Source organism: Drosophila gunungcola (assembly GCF_025200985.1).
Source record: "Drosophila gunungcola strain Sukarami chromosome 2R unlocalized genomic scaffold, Dgunungcola_SK_2 000004F, whole genome shotgun sequence".
Taxonomy (NCBI): domain Eukaryota; kingdom Metazoa; phylum Arthropoda; class Insecta; order Diptera; family Drosophilidae; genus Drosophila; species Drosophila gunungcola.
This window is the reverse complement of record NW_026453167.1, coordinates 4942289-4963596: the sequence shown is the minus strand read 5'-3', so window position 1 is coordinate 4963596 and position 21308 is coordinate 4942289. Positions and strand designations below refer to the sequence as shown.

Here is a 21308-nt window from a genome sequence, read left to right as displayed (position 1 = left end):
GAGCCTCAGCATTTGACATGGTGTGAACACGCGCATAAGGTCCTTTTTGCAGGAGGAAAGGGCAGGGCAGGGGAGGGGGGGAGTCCCCCGGGGCGCATAGTAGTAAGTGTTTGACTGTGAGTGTGTGTGCACAATTGGTTGGCAATTTATTTAAATATCGGCACACAGTTGGCAACGCAATGCCAACTGGAATGTGAAACGGCAACAGCAACAGCAACAAAACCAAAAGAGAAACAGAGACGAGAAAGAAACAAGCTGCTGCCAAAAAGGAATTTTTCAGCTGCCGCCGAAGGAAAGAAGGCGGAGGGTCTGGGTTCGACAGCAGCAGCAGCAGCAGCAGCTGATGTTAATAGCCCAGCGGGTCTGGCAGTTGTTGTTGTTGTTGTTGTTGTTGCTGTTGCTGTTGCTTAAGAGCGGATGGGGGAGCGGTACGGTTGCGGGGCGAAACAGCTGTTCCATCTGCAACCGGCGCAGGCGCCTCGAGTCCGTCGAAAACGAAAACGACGATTGCCGACTGTCGTCAGTCGTCGAATGCCGAACATGTGCTACCTGGGCCATAGAGCTATAGAGCTATAGAGCCATACTACAAACTACTTTGCTCACAAACAAAACCAACTTTCGACTGGTCGGACGTCCCTCAGTTTCGAATCGCAATCGCAATCGCAATACGACTTCCGCGTGTTCTGTTCAGTTCTCGTGTATTCAGATCCAGCGCGCCATTCAAGATACACGAACCCCAAAGATACTTTCGCATCCATTCAGTTGCTCGATTCAGTCGCTTGGCATTGCTCCGAGATGCCGGTTCGCATTGCGCGCTGCCGCTCGTTCGTTGGTTACCATGATTCGATGGTGAATAATAATGCGTTCGCGATGTGTTAAATTTACGAAACATATATCCAAGCTAGCAATTTTAAGCAGAACAACAATCCATTTATAAAGCATCATCAAAATCCCAGAGATATCTGCCAAAATGGTGAGTCCATGCAAATTGTATTCCGACATGAGAGCCATGGCCAACACATGTTGATTGTGGCCAGCTGTCTTGTGCCACTCAAAGTGTCTTTGGCCCGATATACACACAACACACACATGCACATATAGCGCAGAGATGTCTAGGATGGCTGGTCGCATCTGTTTTTTATTTGCTCAAATTCAAGCAAATTCGCCGGGCACAATTGCAGATACAAATTCGTTTGTCAAGTGCTCGAATAATAGTTTAAGGCAGCATCGGGGAAAATCTCGTTTTCCCTGTGTCTGCTTCAGTCAGTTTCACGTGCGAAATTATAAATTATTTGCCTTCTTTTTCCCGCCTTCACCCCCCGCCCAAAAAAGGGGCCGGAAGCAACATCCAGCGGGTTTTTGGTCCATGACTTTGGCCGCCGTCTGTTTCTGATGGCCTTGTGCGCCCGCGTTCCCAACAGAAACAGAACTTCCAACTGCAAATAATTGCAGCTGGCTGCCATGTGTCGCTGCTTGTTCTGCTGCTGCTGCTGCTGCTGCTGCTATTTCCACCGTCTGTCGATTCCATCTGCCATCGCCGTATATCAGTGGTCGCTGGCACCACCGAACTTTACTTTGCCAACCAGCCTCCAAACGGAATTGGGAAATCGTGAAAACCCAGAGCCCTTGGCACGGCCAGATGGGCCTTTTCCAGCCACAACTTTATGGCCGATAGTAAACTTTTGAGTGCCGCCAGGGCTAATTGATTGCCCTATCAGCTAAATCAGTCTCTAAAAGTCAGTCTACCAGTTGATATTTTCAAATATAATATTGAAAGTACACAGTCATAAAATGTTAAATCAAAAATATACTCAATATACTCTATGCTCTTAAACTGAGAATTTTCATAACAAAATATAGTTAATTAAGTATCCAAAACAATTACCATTTTTTTTAAATCAGGGCTAATTTATTGCCCTATCAGCTTCATCAGTCCTTAAAAGTCAGTCTACCAGTTGATATTTTCAAATATTATATTGCAAGTAAACAATCATAAAATGTTAAATTAAAAATATACTCTATACTCTTAAATTGAATATTTTCATAACAAAATACAGTTTACTAAATGATATATCAAAATCATTACCATTATTTTAAGTCAGGGCTAATTGATTGCCCTATCAGCTTCCTCAGCCCTTAAAAGTCAGTCTAACAGTTGATATTTTCAAATATAATATTGCTTGCACAACAATCATAAAATGTAAAATTAAATGAACTGTGATAAGTTTACTATATATATATATTAAATTATTTATTGATTGCTTAAGATCAAAATTAAATAGGCTTTTCTTAAAGTATTATGCACTGGGATAAAAATAAAATACAATCTAAAATATAATAAATTATATATAATAAATAAGCTTGATTTGCCATTTAGTGTTAGTGTTAGGCTTAAATTTAAATAGTAATAAATGACTGAATTAAATCTGAATATTATTATTGATCATCACATATTGTTGATGCATTTATAAACCACAAATCTCTGCAAAAGTAGCTTGATCATTTGTTAAATCACTATCCCTAATAAGGAGTTTATTGCTGATCCCATAGTATCCAACCCATGAAAGGTTTGCTTTGAATTCTTATACCACAATTATCAACTTAGGATCGCAGAATTCTGGGGATGACTGGTTAACTTGGGATCTGGGGACTTGTGACTTGTGACTCAGTTTGGAAATCACCTGGCCGATCTGGCCTTGGCCTTGCAGCTGTTGCAATTGATGATAGAACGGGGAAAAGAACGTTTCGGGGATGGATGAAGCGGGATGCGAACAAGTGTGAGGCCAGCTGCCTTTTGGCCTTTTTGTCTTTTCAGCCTTTTTGGTCTTTTTTGGTCTTTTTTGGTCTTTTTGGCCTTTTTGGCCTGTCCGCTGTTATTGTTATTGCTATTGGCACTGCGGTTGCTATTCCATCTCGACCATCTCGCCGCCGAGCGTCTCCTTTTCTCAGCGCCGCTGTCATTGGCATGACACCTGCATAAACATTTTAACAGCTTGTAGGCTCAGGCGCGGTCTGTTTTCTGTATTGTGTTTTCTCATTTTTTCCGCTGCTCAATAAACAATACACAGTGCCACCGCAAAAAAGGCGAAAACATCTCGGGAGAGTTTGCCCTAATTAGGGGTTGGACTAATTGATACCCAGTTTTGTGTATGCATGATCACTGTGACATTAATAGCTTAACGCAGGGGATAATTCGGTAATCTAAATATATGGTCATTTAGAAGGCCTAGGGGAGATATTAACCATAAAAGCTGCACTTATTATCTTGTTAAATATGTAATGATGGTGTCACAAATTTAGCGGAGTGGCAGATGAAAATGCAAAAACGTAAAACAAATTTTAAATATAATTAAAAATGTTTATTTTTGAGTGCTAAATATCAAACATTGTTTATTTGTTTAATTTATTAGCAGTTTGCAATGTACATCAAAAATTTAAGTACAGCAATAAAAAGAAATTATATATTTTGAAACAGCAAATCAGTAATTTATATTTATTTTAATAAATAGTTCAATATGTGATTTAAATGAAGTATTCTCCCCTATCACCCCTCAAGATAGTTTATCCTTCAATGTACTTAAACGCTGGCATGTGGAATACCCAAAGACGACTAGACAGCTTAATTGGGGCTAGCAAATAGATCCACTATTTTAGTCAGGCCTGCAATCCAATTAGTGTCAGCAATTTCATTTTGTTTTGGCCGCTGGGTAACTCAGCTGGCCGGGCCTTGTCTAATCGGTAATCAGCGGGCAATCAGGCATTCAACAAAGTTCTATTAAATAATGCAGTGCCTTTGGGGGCAGGAGAATGGGAGTCCAGTCCAGTGGCCAGTCGATTGCATATGGTGATTGAATTTAAAATGGACAGCGGCAAAAAAAGGGCAAAGTTATTAGCGTAATAGTCGGTGGGCAAACAAAACACACACACAAACACACACACACACACACACACGGGGGCGAAAAGAAACAGGTGAAAATGCACATGACAAGTGCAGCTGTTGGCATCAAATTAGTACCCTTCTGGCCACATGTGCCGCTCTTTATCCCTGCCATTCAATTTCAAATCCCGCCGCCCAGCAGCAAACCAGCGGCAATGGCAATCCATCAAGAGCTCAATCAATCATTAGCAGTGCAAACTTTGGGCTGCGGAGTGGGAGGGGAAGGGAAACCGAAAACAAACAGAAAAAAAACTTTGGATTTTCACACCTTTTGCAATTAAGATGCCGCCTAGACGACATTGACTAATGAGACGCCATTTTGTTTGCGGCCTGGCACAGCTGAGCACACAGACAACATGGCGACCGGAAATAAGTCAATTTGCTTATTAGACTGACAAGGACTGAAAACAGAACAGCTGAAAACCCTGCTCAAAGCTCAAACGCAAACATTGCAAACCGAACGAGCGAACGAAATGGATGGTATTGTGTGTGGGGAGCAAAATGGAGAAAAAATGAAAAACGAGAAAAGAAAAGCCAAAAAATCGCGAAAATGTCACACACAGAACTCCAACTAACGGCTACCCCGGAAAAGCGGGGCTGCATACGCTTAATCGAAAAAGTCAAAAACAAAATTCGGTGTCGCTCCCATCCTGTTTTCCAGCTTTTCCTGCTTTTTCGCTTTCCTACTCCTAGTTCTTCTGCTCGCCTGGCTGCCTGGCTGCCTTCCTTTTTTCCTCGTTTTTCCGCTCCGCTATTGTGGCTTTTCCACTGCCAGCCAGCCAGCCAACGAAATTGTTGGCGCTGCAAGTGGCAGCTTATTAAAAAGACGTGGGCCACACAGCGAAGCACAGAATGTTTTGGGGGCAGACAAAAATGTCATAGGAAAAGCCAGCGATTTTTGTTTGTGCAAAAACAATGGAGAAAATAATAAAGCTCTTTCGCCAGTGGCAGGGATATATTTATTTGGTGGAGGAAAACTTTATTGGTTAACTTTTGATACGGATATATTAGTTGCCCCTAACATCTAAACCTATTTCGGTAAATTGATATTTCTCATTCCGAGCTGCAAACTATTTTAAGCTATTGACCTTTGTGGAACCTAAACTCATCGTAGGATCTGACATTTTTAAAATGTTGTAATAATTATTTTTGCTTTCCAGTTTTATTATGCTACTTGATGCACTGTCAATTCTTTTTATTGTTTAAAATATTACGTTTTAGATCTTGTTAGATTTAATATTTACTTCTCTTATATTAATATTGCTTAAATGAAACATGTTATTATATTTTATTTGTTTGCGGCATGTACATACTATTGAAAATATGTATTTTTTCTATGTAGTTACTTATTTATATAGTTTATTTTTCACTAAAGGCTTAGCAATAGCTTTTTTTATCTATTTTTTTTTTTTGAATAAAAATTGGAGTTATCAATAAAAAAATAATACTGGAGTTAGTTTTTTTATGTTAAAGAAAATACCAAGTTTACACATTTTTACTTATAAATACTTTTGCTTTAAAATAAATATTAAGACTGTGAGATATCTCATTTTAAGGCACAAAGAGTTATTTGTATAAAATCTGGCGATCTTCTAACCCCTCTTCCGTACCCACTCCAATAACCCTAGTTAAATTGCAAACACTTTTCCGTGTCGCAATATATTTCAATGTCTTAACCATTAACCTTAGTCCACCCACAAAACAGCACCCATCCGTAATGCCAGCTGCACTCTCTGTCCCAAAGCCCAAAACCCCAAACTCTAAACCTCAAACCCCAAACCCTCTTATGTTTTAAACATTTTGCCGTGACGGGACAAAAAACTGTGTCCACAAGTGCCGCATGTCCAGTACAATCGCAGAATCGCAGACGCCATTCGCTGGCAAGCTACCAAAATGTCCGAGGTCCGCCTTCTGTTCCCCTCTCCAGCCGGTCGGCATTTGAATTGGATTTGCCAGGCGGTACAATATACGAGTGTAGTAGGGTGCTCAGCCCTAAATCTCCAGCCTCAAACTTGGCTGACCTTGTCCCGCACACAGACCAAAGGCACTCTCAAACAAGAAGGAAAGGGGCGTTGGATAAAAACGACAAACGAAGCAGCTGGCACAGCTGGCGCAATATTTCTTGCGCCAGATGAAACGCAGATGATGCCGCAGGAAAAGCAGCAGCAGCAGCAGCAGCAGCAGCAACAGCAGCAACAGCAACACAGTCCGCCAAGTGGCAGCAACACTCCCTTCCTTGTAAGTTGTCAGGACACAGTTGTTTGAGCTGCCGCCTCGAGTGTCTGCAACAGATTTGTGCCACAAAAAAAAAAAAATAAAAACCAGAGTAGTAGGAATAGGAATTGCTGCTGCAGGGGCATGTGTTGCTCGTTCGAACGAGAGCAACATTCATCGATTTGTGCACTTGGCTGTTGCCTGGCAGCTCAGAGTCTAGAGGATATTTATCGCCAGTCAGCCATGATATAACCTGCTAATGGCCTGGAAAGAGGGGCACTATTAGACCGCACAGGTGCATCGGTCGGGCCATCAGGAGCACCTGCTGTCACTCGCAATTTTTAATTGAAAACGGCAGCGGTGGCTGCTGTCTAGAGCAGGCTTTTCGGCCAAAAGGCATCAACGTCGACACGTGCCAACATGTGTTGCCAGTTGCTCGTGTTGCTGTTGTTGCTGTTGTTGCTGTTGTTGCTGCCGCTGCCGTAGCTGCTGGCAGACAACTTGGCAAAAACTTGTATGCCGTCACGTGCTGCAAGGCTGGCAGAATGATTTTCCAATCAGGGGAGCACAAGTGCCGCCAGCCGTGGCAGCTGGAAAATCTTCAATTGCAGCACACGCTGGAAAATTGCATCCCGGCAGCAACTGCAACAGCAACAGCAACAGCAGCAGCTGGCGGCCATCAGCTGCTGTTGCTGGCATAATTGGGCTGCCTAAATGCGTTTTGTGGGCAACATGTGGCAGCCAAATGTTCTCCGTTCCCAATTTTCCCTTGCCACTGCCCCACTCCCCCTTCAGAAAACCCTCTGCATAAAGCAGTTCGTATCGGAAATAAAACAGACCATAAAGCCGATTAAGCGCGACACTCGTTCAACTGCTTTTCCCCGTAGTTGCTGATGTTGCTGATGTTGCTGCCCTGTGACAAGCCATTATCTTATTATGCCCCACACAGGCTGCAAATGAAGGGTGAATCAAGGGGCGGGCTTCGGTGGCAGGGGGCGTGGCTGGGTCGGAATACTCGCACGTGCGGCCAAGTAGTGCAAAAATGTTGATGGTGCTGCTGCCCCGCTTCCTGTTGCTGCTCGATGTCAGTGTGTGTGTGCGATGGTGATGTGTAATTTAAAATGACGCCAATGCTGCGGCACGTTGCCAACAGACACACAGCAACACACAGCAACACAACAACACAGACACTCTGGCAGACTGAGAGGCGCTTAGCAAATAGTTGACGAGGGTTGCCGCTAAAGTTCGGCCACTGACTCAGCCAATTATGTAAATTTATTGCAGTTTAATGAACGTGAGTTTAGGGGAAAGGGTTTTAAATTGATTTTTGTTTGTGTCTTGAATGTATCAGCAGGGGATTTAGTTGGCAAATTTCATTAGCCAAACTAAAAAAAAGGATTTGAATGGATTTAAATCAAAAGCTTTGCTTCCTGCCGATTGTTTTCGGCTTATAGAATGGTTAAGCTTCAGTTTTTTATACAAAAATATTTCTTAAATCAAAGAAAAAATCATAAAAACACAAATAAAAGAAGAGTTTAATAAATTTATATTTTATAAAATCGCAAATTACAAATTAAAATTGTAGTTATTTCAATCCAACAAATCGATTTTTGTGACTTAATCAAATTCCTAATAATCGCTTTGGCACATTTCCCATCACATTCCATTTAAAAGCCATAATGTTTCGAGTGGCTATAATTGTAGTCGCTCAGTGTGTAATTAACCCCTGAATGCCAGACAGTCCTCCTTGGACCCCTCAGCTTTTTCTGTTTTAATGCTAATTAACCAGACCCCGGGAACTGTTCACACAACCCACTCTTTTTGTTTTTGGTTCGCCTCCGCCAGCATACATTTGTAGCTCCATGTGTAATGAAGCAGCTGACGCAGCAAGTTGCAAAAAAGTTTTTAACTGTGAAGCGATGTTGCTGCTGTTGCTGTTGCTGTTGCACAGGTGTCGTCGCCAGTAATCCCTCCCAGCAGCGGCAAAATGGGCGCCACTTGCGCATAATGACGCACAATGCGACGTCCGCAATACAAAGTGCTCCGGAGTCCAGTGAGTCGTGGAGTCCTGAAAGTCCTGCGAGTCCTGCGAGTCCCAGGTTCGGGTTTCGAGGTCCGAGGTCCAGTTGGTTGTCACTCGCACACACACATATGTGAAGGATGGGCGGCGAGGGGCCAGGAAAATGGACAGCTTACCGGGAAAGCACATGCAGCTGTGCTGTGATTTCCCAACCCAACCCAACCCAACACAACCCTTCAACTCACCCCCTTTAACACCCCATTTTCCACATCCTCTGTTGTTGTTATTTCAGTTGGCGCGCCTTTTCGTTAACCACTCCTCGTCCTTTTTATCCTGCCTCTGTTTCTCTGTGGGTGTGTGTGTGTGTGTTTGTGTGGGTGTGTTTTTGTTAGCAAAAGGGATAAAAGTATAAAATGCTTTGGTGTCCAGCACATGGTTCGCCGGGCCACGCCCCTGCCGGAGCACCCGCCCCCGCCCAAAGGAATTAAATGAATGTCGTTTAAATTTTGTCCCCTTTTCTTTTTTATGATTTTTGCCAGCCTAATTGAAAATTATGCAGTGTAAATGTATTTTGCCGTTGCCATTCATTTGTCAAATCGTCGAGCATGGGCTGCTAATAGTTGCTATTGCTATTGCTTATTGCCTTGGCGATGATGTCTTCGTTTTGGGAAAAGCAGAGTGTGGAGTGGAGCAGATTCAATTTAGGGAAAACCATTTTCTTCGGCTAAGGTTAAAAGTCGAACATATTCGAAGGTGTTTTTGTTTTTGACAACTCTGAAATTGATTTAAATTAATGTTAAGTTTGGTTTCTGATGGATAAATATAATTAAACATCTGAAGCCTGATTTAGTACAAACAATTTAGATTAAGGACATGAAATTTTGGTACTTGCTAGTCAAAAATAAATAATATTTGCAAATTTTATATTTTTACTTATAAGCTACGGGAGTTAATTAATATTAAAAATGTAATGTTAAATGGCTTGTTGTTGTTTCCCGACAACTTAACATTCAAACTCAAAAGTTGATATTCACACCATTCACGAAATTCTTGAAGTAAATCAGTAATTGAGACTCCTTTACCACTGTGCTGCCTCCGTTTAAATAATTACTTTTCCTCTTGGCAATTTCGCCGGCAGCCGTCGCAGCCTCACAGCCTCACAGTCTCACAGTCTCCTTCTCTTCGAATCCTGCCGCTTCAGCTCCGGCTTCAGCTTCAGCTTCAGCTGGCCCAAGTTTTGTGGGAAAAACTTCTGCGGGCGACATTTTCCATTTTGCTGCGATGGAAGCTTGTGAGGCTCTGGGCTCTTTGAAGTGCTTGCCTTACACAGCCGTCGGATTGAGGATGGAAAATTGGGGAGTGCATAGAGGGAGCAGGAGGGGGAGTGGCAGGGCATTTGGGGGCGCCTTCTGGCGACGACAGGCGACAGCTGCTTGAGCGACAACGACACGACTGCTCCTGACATTTGATTCATTCGTCATAGCCAGGGCCAAAGGCGGCAGCTGCTGGCTATTAAGTGAGTCAGAGCCACCACCCATTTAACCATCCAGCCATCCAACCATCCAACCACCACCCACCACCCACTTCCCAATTAAGCTCACCTGCCGCCTTTCACAAACACTTGTTGTTTGCCCCACTACACCACACACCGCACAGCACCGCACCGCACAGCACAACACACCACACACACACCCACCCACTCACGCATGTTGTCTCGATTTTGTTCTTCTCTTTTTTTTTGCAAACTCTGGAAAGACCTCGCCGCCAAACACACTTGTCAAGTGTTTTTCCCCCACAAGATCGAATTGTCTGGCCCGGACTTTCCCAGCAAAAAGTTGAGAAATGGATAAAAAAAGAGGGGGGCTGGGTCATCATTAGTGCTTTGGCAAACGGCAGCTGCCGGCGTGTCAAGTGTTTGTTTTTAATAGAATTTCATTTGCGGCATTTCTGTGTGTAATTTCGCTCTGATGCCGAGCAGCTGCTCCAACTGCCCCCCTCCCCCCTTTTTAGAAGGGGCTACAATACCCCCCAGTCGATTGTAAATATTGCCGGGCGCGACGATTGACTTTAAACAATTGCTCTAAACATTTCTTGCACCTCGGCGCAAAATAAAAACGGCCAGCCGAGATTGATCGAAAACATGAATGAAAATGAACAGGTTTACAGGGTCCCCCCCCCTGCGATTTTTCCGCTTTTCCTTCGTGTTTTACTTGTTTTTCCCAACCCTCTCTCCCCGCTTGTTTACGCAAAGGCACGGCAAGCTGCACAAACTCCCACAGTCCGCAAAGGTATTTACATATTTTAGTGATAAAAATCAACACTGAAATGTTTCCCCTCATGCGAGCTGAACATGAACAAGTTTCAGGTGGGGTGTGGAAAGATGGGTGGTGAGTGGGTGGAGAGTGGGTGGGTGACCGGAACTCCGGGGGTTCGGGGAAGTGGGTCGCAATGATTGGTAAACAGGAAGTGCAGTTGGCGAGTCAATTAGCAGCGCTGCGTACTCGATCTCTTAGTCTCGTCTCGATTTTCCCCCTACTTTTCCCAATTTCCCAATGGAAATTCATTCAGTTGGGCCCCTCGAACATTAAAAGTTCTTCAACTCAATTACGGAACAGGTGTCTACGGCGTGTGGACTGTTGGCAGCTGTCGGCGTTCTTTGGCTGAAAATTGTTTTTAGCCCATGTCATTTGGGAGGGAAGAAAAATCTCAGGAATTTTTAGAAATTATAAAGAATGTATAATATTTAATGAACAGGACATAGGTAACAAGTGGTATTTAAACAAAACAAGTGTTAAAGAAGCAAACAAAAATAATATTTTTATATCAACAGTCTTAGAAATTCAAATTCTTAATAGAAAACTACAAAGAATTTATATTATTTAACAAGAAATAATTTACATGTGCAAATTAAAAACAAAAATTGTTATTGAAGCAATTATGCATACCAGAAATATTATGTTGACAAAATTCGATTTAAATTTATTAATAAAATTCTTAATGACATTTTAACATGGAAAACTATCTGATTTAAAGGGCGCTTACTGATCGCAAATATAACTTAATGAATGCAGCTGGTTTATTATTAAAGACAAAGTGCATATTTAAAATTTATGCACTTCAACCTTTTAAAAACGAAAGTAATTTGACCAAATTAAAGCGGCAGCTGTCGTTTCCTCTCGAAGAACGAACAAGGGCCCAAGGTCTTCGCCTTTGACTGGTGAATTTCAGTGCGGGCGCGCCCAATTTGCATGTCAGACAGCCATTTAATCAAATTGAAATCAAATAAGTTGAAAACATAATGTGAGAACTTTGTCACTTGATGTTTTCGTCTATCGAAACGCTGGGAACCTGTGCACTCTGCCCGGGAAATTAGCCGGGCGTGGGTGGCACACCCCCATTTTCCATTTTCCATTACCCATTAACCATTTCCAATTTCCCCCTGCTCAACGGCCACTAACCGATTGTCTCTGCCCGTTTTCCCCGACTATTTCCAGATGGCGCTCGACGGCAAGGCGATAATTAAGGAGGAGATTACCGACAAGGACGCCTACGACGCGGCAGCAGCGGCGGTGGCAGCGGGCGCAGCCTTGGCGGCGGCCACCGCAGCGGCTGTCCAGGTGCCACCCGCGTCATCGCTGGCGTTGGCCGCGGCATCAGCGTCAGCGGCAGCTGGGGCGCCCACCAACAACACAACATCGGCGGCGGCCACAGCGGCAGCAATTAGTCGCCGGCTTAAAGGTGAGTGGAGCACACTTTTGGGCGCCTGCACAGCGAGAAAACAAGGGGGAGATCGGTGGTTATGATTGACAAAATGTTGGCCCCTTTTTATAAATGATATTAAATCTTGTCTTGTAGTAAACTTTTAAATCCATAAATGCTTATTAGCCACTCAAGTGTCTTTAATCTGTGAATTTTCAGAATAAAATGAAACATGAAACAGTAATTTTTGCAATGGAAGATAAGGGGATCGACAAACAATTAGTCATAAAACAATTTAGAATTATAGATAAATTAGGAGAAAATGTATTAACGAAATAAAACTTAATAACTGACATAAGAAAATCAATTTGAACTAGTTTTAATAGCCATATTTCTATGACATAGTCGCCTTAGCTCGAATTTATTTAAAGAAATTTAAAAATCCTCAATATTTGTAGTTTTGTATTCTATGGTGTGAAATTGAGCAGCTGGACATGTTTCCACCACCACTTTAAAATGTAATATCCAGGGGAATTTGGACTTAGATCGCATCTCAAACTCTATTTGGGTATTTCAACTGGAACTCTGCATCAGAGCATCGGGAAATTCGTTACTTTTTAAATGGTTTTCCGAGTCGAGACCACAGTCCACAGTCCGCAGTCGGAAACTTCACGAATTTGCGAATGAAAACGGCCAAAAGGACCTCCCCCACAAAAAAGAAGGAAAAAACAGAACAGAAACCGCTGCTGGCATTGTTCCCAGCATCAGAGTAGCCCGCACGCAGACAGAGGACAGGGGCGGCGAAAGGGGGGGGTTCTTTGCGGCTTTGATTGCTGGGAAATGTGCTACCTGCGCCAGTTGCCAGCCAAATGATGTGTGGCCCAGCATTTAAATCGCTTGAATTTCTTTCCTTTCATCAGCAATTAGCATTTTTCGGACTGGGGGAAACTCCCCTTCTTCACCCATCCCATTTTGCGATGATAATCAGAAGCAGTGCATGATGAATATTTGCCAAAATGATTGTTTTCCCAAATGACTATGCCAGCAACAGCAATGACAGCAGCAGCAGCAGCAACAGCAGCAACAGCAGCAACAGCAGCAACAGCAACAGCAGCAGCAACACCACCAACAATAAACTAAACTTGCCAACGTTTCGTTTTGTGCGCTCGACTGCAATCTATGGGACACAGCTGTGCAAATTCTGTTGCCCACATAGACACACACACACACACACAGGCATACACACACACAGATGCAGGCAGGGACCACGCTGCGTATACGTAACCTTAAATCGATGCCAGTGCTAGAGGGAGCTCATGATGCTTGCAAATGTTGGGCCAGCAGTTGAAGCTTCTCTGTCTCTGTCTCTATCTCTGTCTCTGTCTCTGTCTCTGTCTCTGTCTCTGTCTCTGTCGCCCTGCCTCCGGCCAAACATTATGTTTTAGAAAATATGTGAATTGTCAACACAAAATTTTCGTAAATAGTTTTTCGGTTTTGCGTGGGTTTTCTTGGTAGCAGATGCTGCTTGGTCGGTTGGTCGGTTACTCGCCCCCTGGGCAGCAACTTTGGGTCAGCAGTTGAGGTTTTCCCACAACAGGACCAAACGAAACCAAACCAAACCGAACTGAACCGAACCAAAACAAACCAAAACTTTTAAGCCCGGTCAAGTGCAATATTTTACAATTGTACACCAGCCGAGAAAAAGGGCAAAGGATGTGGGGTGTGGAGTGTGGAGGTGGTTGTGAATGTGAATGTGGCAATGCCGGCCAATTAAGCCTGGAAAAAGGGGCTGTGGCACTGGGTGCACTGGCAGCATGTGATCCATCATTGTCTATGTTTGGCGTTTGATAAGAGCCGCCGACTCGGTTGACTGATGCTGATGCTGATGCCTCCGACCATCCGCGTGTGCCTCGCATTCTGGCATTCTGGTTGGGAGAGCGGGTGGTTTTGTGTGGCCCTTCGATTGGCATGGCGGTGGCGTGCCTGAATGGCTGTGAAAACACAGCCAGTTGCAGCTGTATCCACAATCATTATCACAAAAGCAAACTGTGCAGCAGCCGCAGCAGCAGCAGCAACAGTAGCAACAGCAACAGCAACAGCAGCGGCAACATCAACTGGCTGCCATTCTCATCGTCCTTGTCATCATCATCATCGTCCTCATCATCATGGTCATCAGCAACATTCGCCATCCAGAGTTTCTGTCAGCCACCATCCCAACCACCCATCAACCCAACCACCCCCCAAACCCCGCTACCCACACCCATAAACAATTTCCATTAGCTTGCGCAAACAAAGTTTGTGTGTGTTTGGTCGTCGCAGGCGACGAATGGGTTCTAAACCATTTCATTCTGTTCCATTAACAGTGCAAAGATTAACAAAACTGGGCGATTTCAAAGTAAAACCAGCCGATATTCAAAACTAGGTGATTTAGAAATCTTTTAAGCCCAAAGTAAGCGATATAAAACCAATAGAAATGTGGTTGCAAAAAAAAAAATGTTCCCAAAGATCTTATTTACCCGTAACACTTATTTACTCGAAACACTTAAAATGTATTTAAATTAAAGGTCATTTTTACTTACATTTTGAAGGATATTTGAGCTTTTTCTAGGAATGTGAGCATCATTTGAGAGTTATATTTCATTCATTTAAATTGTATTGTTTTCCTTGCTATTGTAATTTATTTTTAGCTAAACATTTATTTAATTAACCCATATCAATACGAGTGGATCTTATATTACTCAAATGTACATAAGTTCATAAATGATGAAAGCCTTTAAATGGACAGATTTTTTTAAATTAGAGTACTTAAAGTTAAAGTTTTTAAATTAACCAATTTAAAAGGAAATATTTTCAAATTAGCAATATTCCAATTGAATAGAAACTCTTCCTAGATTTAAATACCAATTCGCTTTCCCAAATTTGGTCGCCTGACAAAGAGTTTCCCAGCAGCTTCTCCGTCCAGCTGCGCACTGCGGATTTGCGTTAAGCCTTTCATTTTTGAGCTCTGCGAGGATCATGGATGCGATGGGACAGCACGTACCGCAGTGTGTTGCAGAAGCATCCTTCATAGCAGTGCCCCTTTCCCTTCCCATTCCCATTCCCATCCACATCCACACCCACTTTGCAAACCCAGGCCAGCCTTGCAATTAGTGCGTTATGTGGTGCTTGATTTGCTTGCCTGACTGGGCCCAAACCAAACCCAACCAAACCGAACCACACAGCACCGCACTTTGGTAGGGCCAAAAATGTTTGCTAATTTATTTCCCATGTTCAAACAAATTTGTTAATGCCGGCAGTTGGTCGTGCTGTAGTGTGCAGTGTGTAGTATGTAGTGTGTAGTGTGTGGGACAAGTGCTGTAGCTTGTTGTGGTTAGGTGGCATATATATATATATATGTATATATATATATATATGTTTCCGTTCCTCGCTGGCTGCTAATGCATTTGTAATGCGCCTGGCCTGCACATCCTGTCCTGTCCTGTCCTATCCTGGTCTCCAACTTGTTCCTGCCCAAACATGCAAGATGCAACTAACAATGTCCTTTCTGCTCTTCTCCTTTGTCCAACAGCCAACAGCAGCAGCAGCAGCAGTGGCGGGGACAAGAGCTCCTCCTCCTCCTCGAGCAGCAAGGACAGCAGTCACACATCCAGCTGTAGGAGCGAAAGGGACAGGGAGAGGGAGCGGGAGCGGGAGCGGCTGTGCCGCACTCCGCCAGACTCTCCGCCGGACAGCTCGCGCAGTCTGGCCCCCCGCTCGCCCCACTCCCCGCTGCAGTTGCACCAGCGGCCGCAGCGCAATGCCAGCGTATCGCCGGTGGTCAATGGCTCCTCCTCGGGCACCTCGCCCACGCCCACTCCGGGCGGTCAGCAGCATGCCGCCTCCTTGGCCGCCGCTGCCGCCGCCGCCGCTGCGGCCGCCCATGTGGAACAGGCGCGACTGGTGGCCAAGATGCGTAAGTTCCTGGGCGCCCTGGTGCAGTTCTCCCAGGAACTGGGACAGCCGGAGGTCAGTGAGCGGGTTCGCGCCCTGGTGCTCTCCCTCTGCTGCGGCAGCATTTCCGTGGAGGAGTTCCGGCTGGCTTTGCAGGAGGCCATCAACCTGCCGCTGCGGCCGTATGTGATGCCGCTGCTGAAGAACAGCATTGCCCTGGTGCAGCGGGAGGTACTGGCCTTGGCCAGGGCCACCAACCAGTCCGCCCTGCAGTATGTGACCTGCAACGAGCAGGCGGTGATGGAGTTCGCCCCCCACGGAGTGGCCAGTGCCGAGTTCGGGGACATCTTCGTACAGTTGGAGGCACCCACATCGAATGGCAGTGGCGGTGGCGTCTTCAAGCGCCGCTCCTCGGACTCCATGATGGAGCACGGCGCACACAACGGCCTGCAGGAGTGGAGTGAGTACATGGCCAGTGGGGGCGCTGGGTATCCGCCACCGCCCAGCAAACGGCTGACCCTGCATCCCTCGCACTCGGTGGTGGCCTACGGCGATTACGGCGTTTCGTCGGCGGAGGGACTGCCCTCGGCGGCTGCTTTTATGCAGCGGGACGAACGGGACTTGCGGATGAGCGAGGCGCAGGCCAGGCATGCCGCTGCTCCGCCACCCCGAGCCGGGAATCCCAATCCAAACCCCAATGCCAACCCAAATGCAACGGCTCCTGGTGCCCCGGGATCGGCGGGTGGCGAGGAGGAGTGGAAGAACATCCACACCATGCTCAACTGCATCTCCGCCATGGTGGACAAGACGAAGCGGGCCATCACGATCCTCCAGCAGCGGGGCATCGAGCCACAGCACCCGAGCGGCGGTCAGGAGGTCACGCCGGCGGCCATGGCCGAGCTGCGAAGGCAGACGGAGGAAAAGGTCGCCGAGTTCAAGCGGAACGCCGAGGATGCCGTCACACAGGTTGGTAGTTACTCTACACACAAAACTAAATAAAATAACCACTATTCTTTTTAGTTTCATTTCAATATCGAAGAGTCTAAAAATGTACTCTTTGCCCTTATTTTTAATTTTCAAAATTTGGGCCTAATTTTCAAAGTTTTAAACAGAATGCCACATTACGTAAATTATAAAGATCAAGTTGAACTTCATCAAAAAGACTTTAATTTCAAATTTTTCTTGTGTAAGAATGAAAAAGATTACTGTAAAATGATTTAACGAAATGGCCTTAAAATTGAACATATTTCTTGTTGCTGACGAATTTTCTTTATAAATACTGGAAATTATGTATTTTATTATATTAAATAATGTTCCAAACTTTGTGTGTCCAGGTAAAACGGCAAGCTGTCATCGAAATCCAGAGGGCAGTGGTGGCCGCCGAAACCCGGGCGGCTGAGATCATGACCCAGGAACGCCTGCGCATGGAGAAGTTCTTCATGGAGATGAGTCGCCATTCCAGCGGAGAGCGCGATCTGGACAACAAGTCGCCGTCGATGGCCAGTGCTCAAAATGTATGTGTGTCTACGAAAACTATATAAATATATATATATAAAATATATTAAACTTTGTCTCCCACTTTTAGGGCAGCAATATGCAGCAGCAGTGCTGGAATTGTGGTCGCAAGGCCACAGAAACCTGCTCCGGTTGCAACATGGCCCGCTATTGCAGCGCCTCGTGTCAGTACAGGGATTGGGACAGTCACCACCAGGTGGGTTTTCTAAACTTGCTTATTTATTTAAAACCAATAACTCCTTTTAAATAATTTAATTCAAAAAATTAGATCGCCTGACCTTAGAATAAGATTCATATAGTTTAATAAGGAGACAACATTTGCAAATAGAATTTCATATTGGTAAACAAAATTAAGATTCAAACTATGAAATACCATACGTTTTCTCTGTTTAAAACCTACTTTTAGCTTAAAATGAAATACATTGCACATTAAATTATAAACTTTTATAAAAGTTTCAAAATTATATATAGAACATATGAACATAAAATAATTTTGTCAATAAAGTCTTTCAAAGACTGTAAGGTTTAACATTTTTTTAGAAAGTTACATAAAATATATATTTGTAATATCGAAAAAACGTACTTTTAACGTATCGAAAAAATATAAAGTGTACTGTTAACTAAGTTTGTTAATTTTTTTAAAAGGATATTTCTAAATTTTAATTTAAGTTTCAAAAAATATATAAACAACATATAAGTTGATATGTTGTGATTCTTTTTAACATTTTTGTTTACAATATTTTAAATAGTATGTATTTCAAAGTTTTTAAAGAAACATTAACCATATATATTTTGTAATTTATTGAAGGAGACAATAAATTTATTACTTAAGAAATGGACCCATTGATTCTTAATATATTTTGCTCTGTATGGAATATTTTCATGACATTTTCCCTGTTTGCTTGCAGGTGTGTGGCAATTCGCGGGCCAGTGAGCTGAGCGCCAAGCACCTGCACTCGGCCAGCAGTCTGCGCAGTGCAATGGCCACCAGGTCGCCACCCACGCCCAATTCCGCGGCTCATCTGCAGGCGGCGGCGGCAGCTGCTGCGGCTGCTGCTGCGGGCGCCCGTGAGGCGGTCGGCGCTGCCAGTGGCGGCGGTCCTGTCGGAGGTCCTGGAACAGGACCTCTGCCTGTCGGCGGAGGGGCAGGAGGAGTGGGCGGTGGCGGTGGTGGCCCCACTGGAGGAGGAGGCGTCGTCGGGGGAGGAGGTGGGGGCGGAGGAGGAGGAGGTGGAGGCGCCTCGGCTGCCGCTGTAGCGGCTGCCACACCAGGTGCTTTGGTGGCCAACGGGTTGGGCTCCAAATGACGCATTCGCATGATGAAACCCAAGAAGAAGTACTTGTGCTAGTCAAATTAAATGGGGGTGAACCACAAAAACCATATACACACTTAAAATTATGCAGCTAATATAGAGTTATCCAAAAATCCAAAATAAAATAATAGAAAAACGAGTATTGTCAGCATCGTCACTAAAAGACACAAAAAAACTAGATGATGATTAACATCCAAAATTGAATAAATAGATACTGATTAATGTGCATTTTCATTAGAGTTTATACATTTCCATATTTCAAGCAGAAAACCATTAATCAACGGGTTGAAGGGTATAAGGGTACTCTTTAAAAAATAAAAAGAAAGGTTTTCCTAACTTAAAGCACTCAAAAAATTCTTTTTAGGGAATTTAAGATGTCCTTCAATTTTCAACCTGTGACTTAATAAGTGTACCAAAATTCCATTTTTACCATACGCACTTTCATCAAGAAAAACGTAAAATGCATAAATATTATTAACAATATGTGCACACTATTAAAGATTTCATAAGCAAGTAAAATCATTAAAAAGCAAACACTTGATAAACAGTGAAATTCTGTAAGTAAGCAAACCCAAAGCAAAAACAAAAAACTGAACATAGTAGATTTTATTAATACAATACAGTATATTACTACGGATATGATTATGATTATGATTATGGATAATTTATTGAATGAGTTTAATTTATTGATTAGTATTTATTGTATTCTATAAACTAAAGCGTAAATGTACTTTTATCATAAACAAATACCAAGTAAATGTTACACCAACAAAACCAAGGCTGCAAGGCTACGACAAAGAAAAACCCAAGAAATAAAGTGTTTTAAACCAAACGAAATTTCGTAGCGATTTCTAAATACGAATTAGAAAATAACAATTCGATTGGCAGCCTAAAAGAAGGCCATGAAAAGCGCATTAGTGTGGGTGTGCAAGTGAGTGTGCTACAAAACCACAAACTACTGTGATGAAATTTCAATTATCGTCACTCAGCTGTGTGCTGTGCGTCGGTGTGAGTATCTGTGTGTGCCCAGGGTAAGTATCTGTATCTGTGTGTGTGTGCCTGTGCTGTGTGCATGTATGGCACACCTGCTGCTGTCGCATTGCAAGCAAGCAAGTAAAAGCTCGTTAGTCTACGCCCCCCCTACCGCACACCGCCTCCTTTTTCGCCCCCAAGGACACCCACAACATTTGTTGCACACGCACACACATGGCTTGCGGCTCACACACACACACACGCCCACTCACACAGAGACAGGTTGCCTTAACTTTGCCTTTGTCTAGATGCTGTGCGCTTTTTTGCAACCCTTCAGCCAACAACAATGATGATGATGATGGTGGCATTTGCTACCTGAGTGATTTCCTAAAGCACAGCACTCCCCACTTCCACTCCCCACTTCCACTCCCCACTTCCACTCCCCACTTCCACTCCCCACTTCCACTCCCCACTTCCACTCCCCACTTCCACTTCCTGTTGTGAGTGAGATAGCTGCACATTCAAATGGCTGCACGTCCAGCTTCCAGCTTGCATGTGCTGCTGTTCCCATCTCCCCGTGGATTCCCCATCTCCATCTCCATTGTAGACCACTCGATTACCCCTTTGTGCCGGCTAGCCTTTCGTTAGCTTCTATTTAACATGCAGTTATCGTTTGTTATCGCCAGCAGCCACAAGCCAAACTCCCAGGGAAAGCAGCTTGTCAACAGGAAAACAGGGATACAGGGAGCAATGTGAAGAGGGATGACAGCCCTGGATGAAGCTTAGATGCCCTGCAAATCCCTTAATTAGATATATTCGAGTAAAGCTAAGGCTGCAGAATTGCCTTTGCCTTTTATTATACAAGATAATCTTAATATTTGTCAGCGGATTTTGGGCATAGGCTGAGGGCTCAAGTGCTCTATGGATCCTGAAATCATTTGATAAAGTAAGATGAAAACTATATTTTAAATCCTTTCATGGCCTTAACGATTACAAAATACTTTAGGCTTTATAGCCGGCTGCATAAATAGTTTTTAAAGATAATTTTTAAGTTGTCTGCTTCATTATACCTAAAAAAATTAAAAAAATAAAATTTCTTTTTCAGGCTGTATATGCAGTTAAATATATAACTAATATAATATATTTGTATTATTTAAAGGGCTTCAAGCTATATTTTAGGGATTTTGATATTAAGTCAATATCTGTAAACATAATAACAAAGCTAAATATTTTTTTAACTTAGTTGGTTGGTGGTATCATTTCTTATATAATCTAGCTTTCCATATGAAGGTTCTGCAACACCCGAAATTAACATTTCCAAATTCCATTCCGCCAGATGGAGTGACCCCTTACTGAAGGCCCTTTTCCGCCCCCCTATATATTGTTTTCCAGCACCAATCAATGCCAATGCATTAACATTAAAACTTGGGTGCTGAAATTTTAATTAAAATGTGACAGGCAACTAGCGCACAATGAGCCCGCTCGCCGGATATCTTGGCCTGGCTTGGGCTAGGGCCTGGGACCTCTTGTGTGTGCGTCTGGCATAAAAATATTCAGCATAAGTGGCGGCCACCCAGCGATGCTCGACATTACAGAGCTTCCGAGCTGCCGAGCTGGCAGCAATTGTGCCATTTCAATCGACATCTGTTACTGATTTCAAAGAAACTTTTGTTGACAACACAAACAAATGCCAAATACAGGGGGCAAG

General features: G+C 43.7%; 1 protein-coding gene across 1 annotated transcript; it reads left to right on the top strand.

Moving 5' to 3' along the window:
• Nucleotides 1–611: 611 nt before the first annotated feature.
• On the top strand, nucleotides 612–19465 carry LOC128253816 (protein CBFA2T3). The gene is made up of 6 exons (XM_052982500.1): nucleotides 612–973; nucleotides 11666–11909; nucleotides 15439–16766; nucleotides 17135–17314; nucleotides 17386–17511; nucleotides 18224–19465. Exons 1-6 carry the CDS (start codon nucleotides 971–973, stop codon nucleotides 18620–18622), a joined length of 2280 nt encoding a protein of 759 aa, XP_052838460.1. The 5' UTR covers nucleotides 612–970; the 3' UTR covers nucleotides 18623–19465.
• Nucleotides 19466–21308: the final 1843 nt, after the last annotated feature.

Bases quoted from the DNA above. Each gene is read 5' to 3' on its own strand.
- LOC128253816 (XM_052982500.1), top strand. The intron at 17,315-17,385 runs GTATGTGTGTCT...TCCCACTTTTAG, and splicing joins CGATGGCCAGTGCTCAAAAT to GGCAGCAATATGCAGCAGCA. The intron at 17,512-18,223 runs GTGGGTTTTCTA...GTTTGCTTGCAG, and splicing joins ATTGGGACAGTCACCACCAG to GTGTGTGGCAATTCGCGGGC.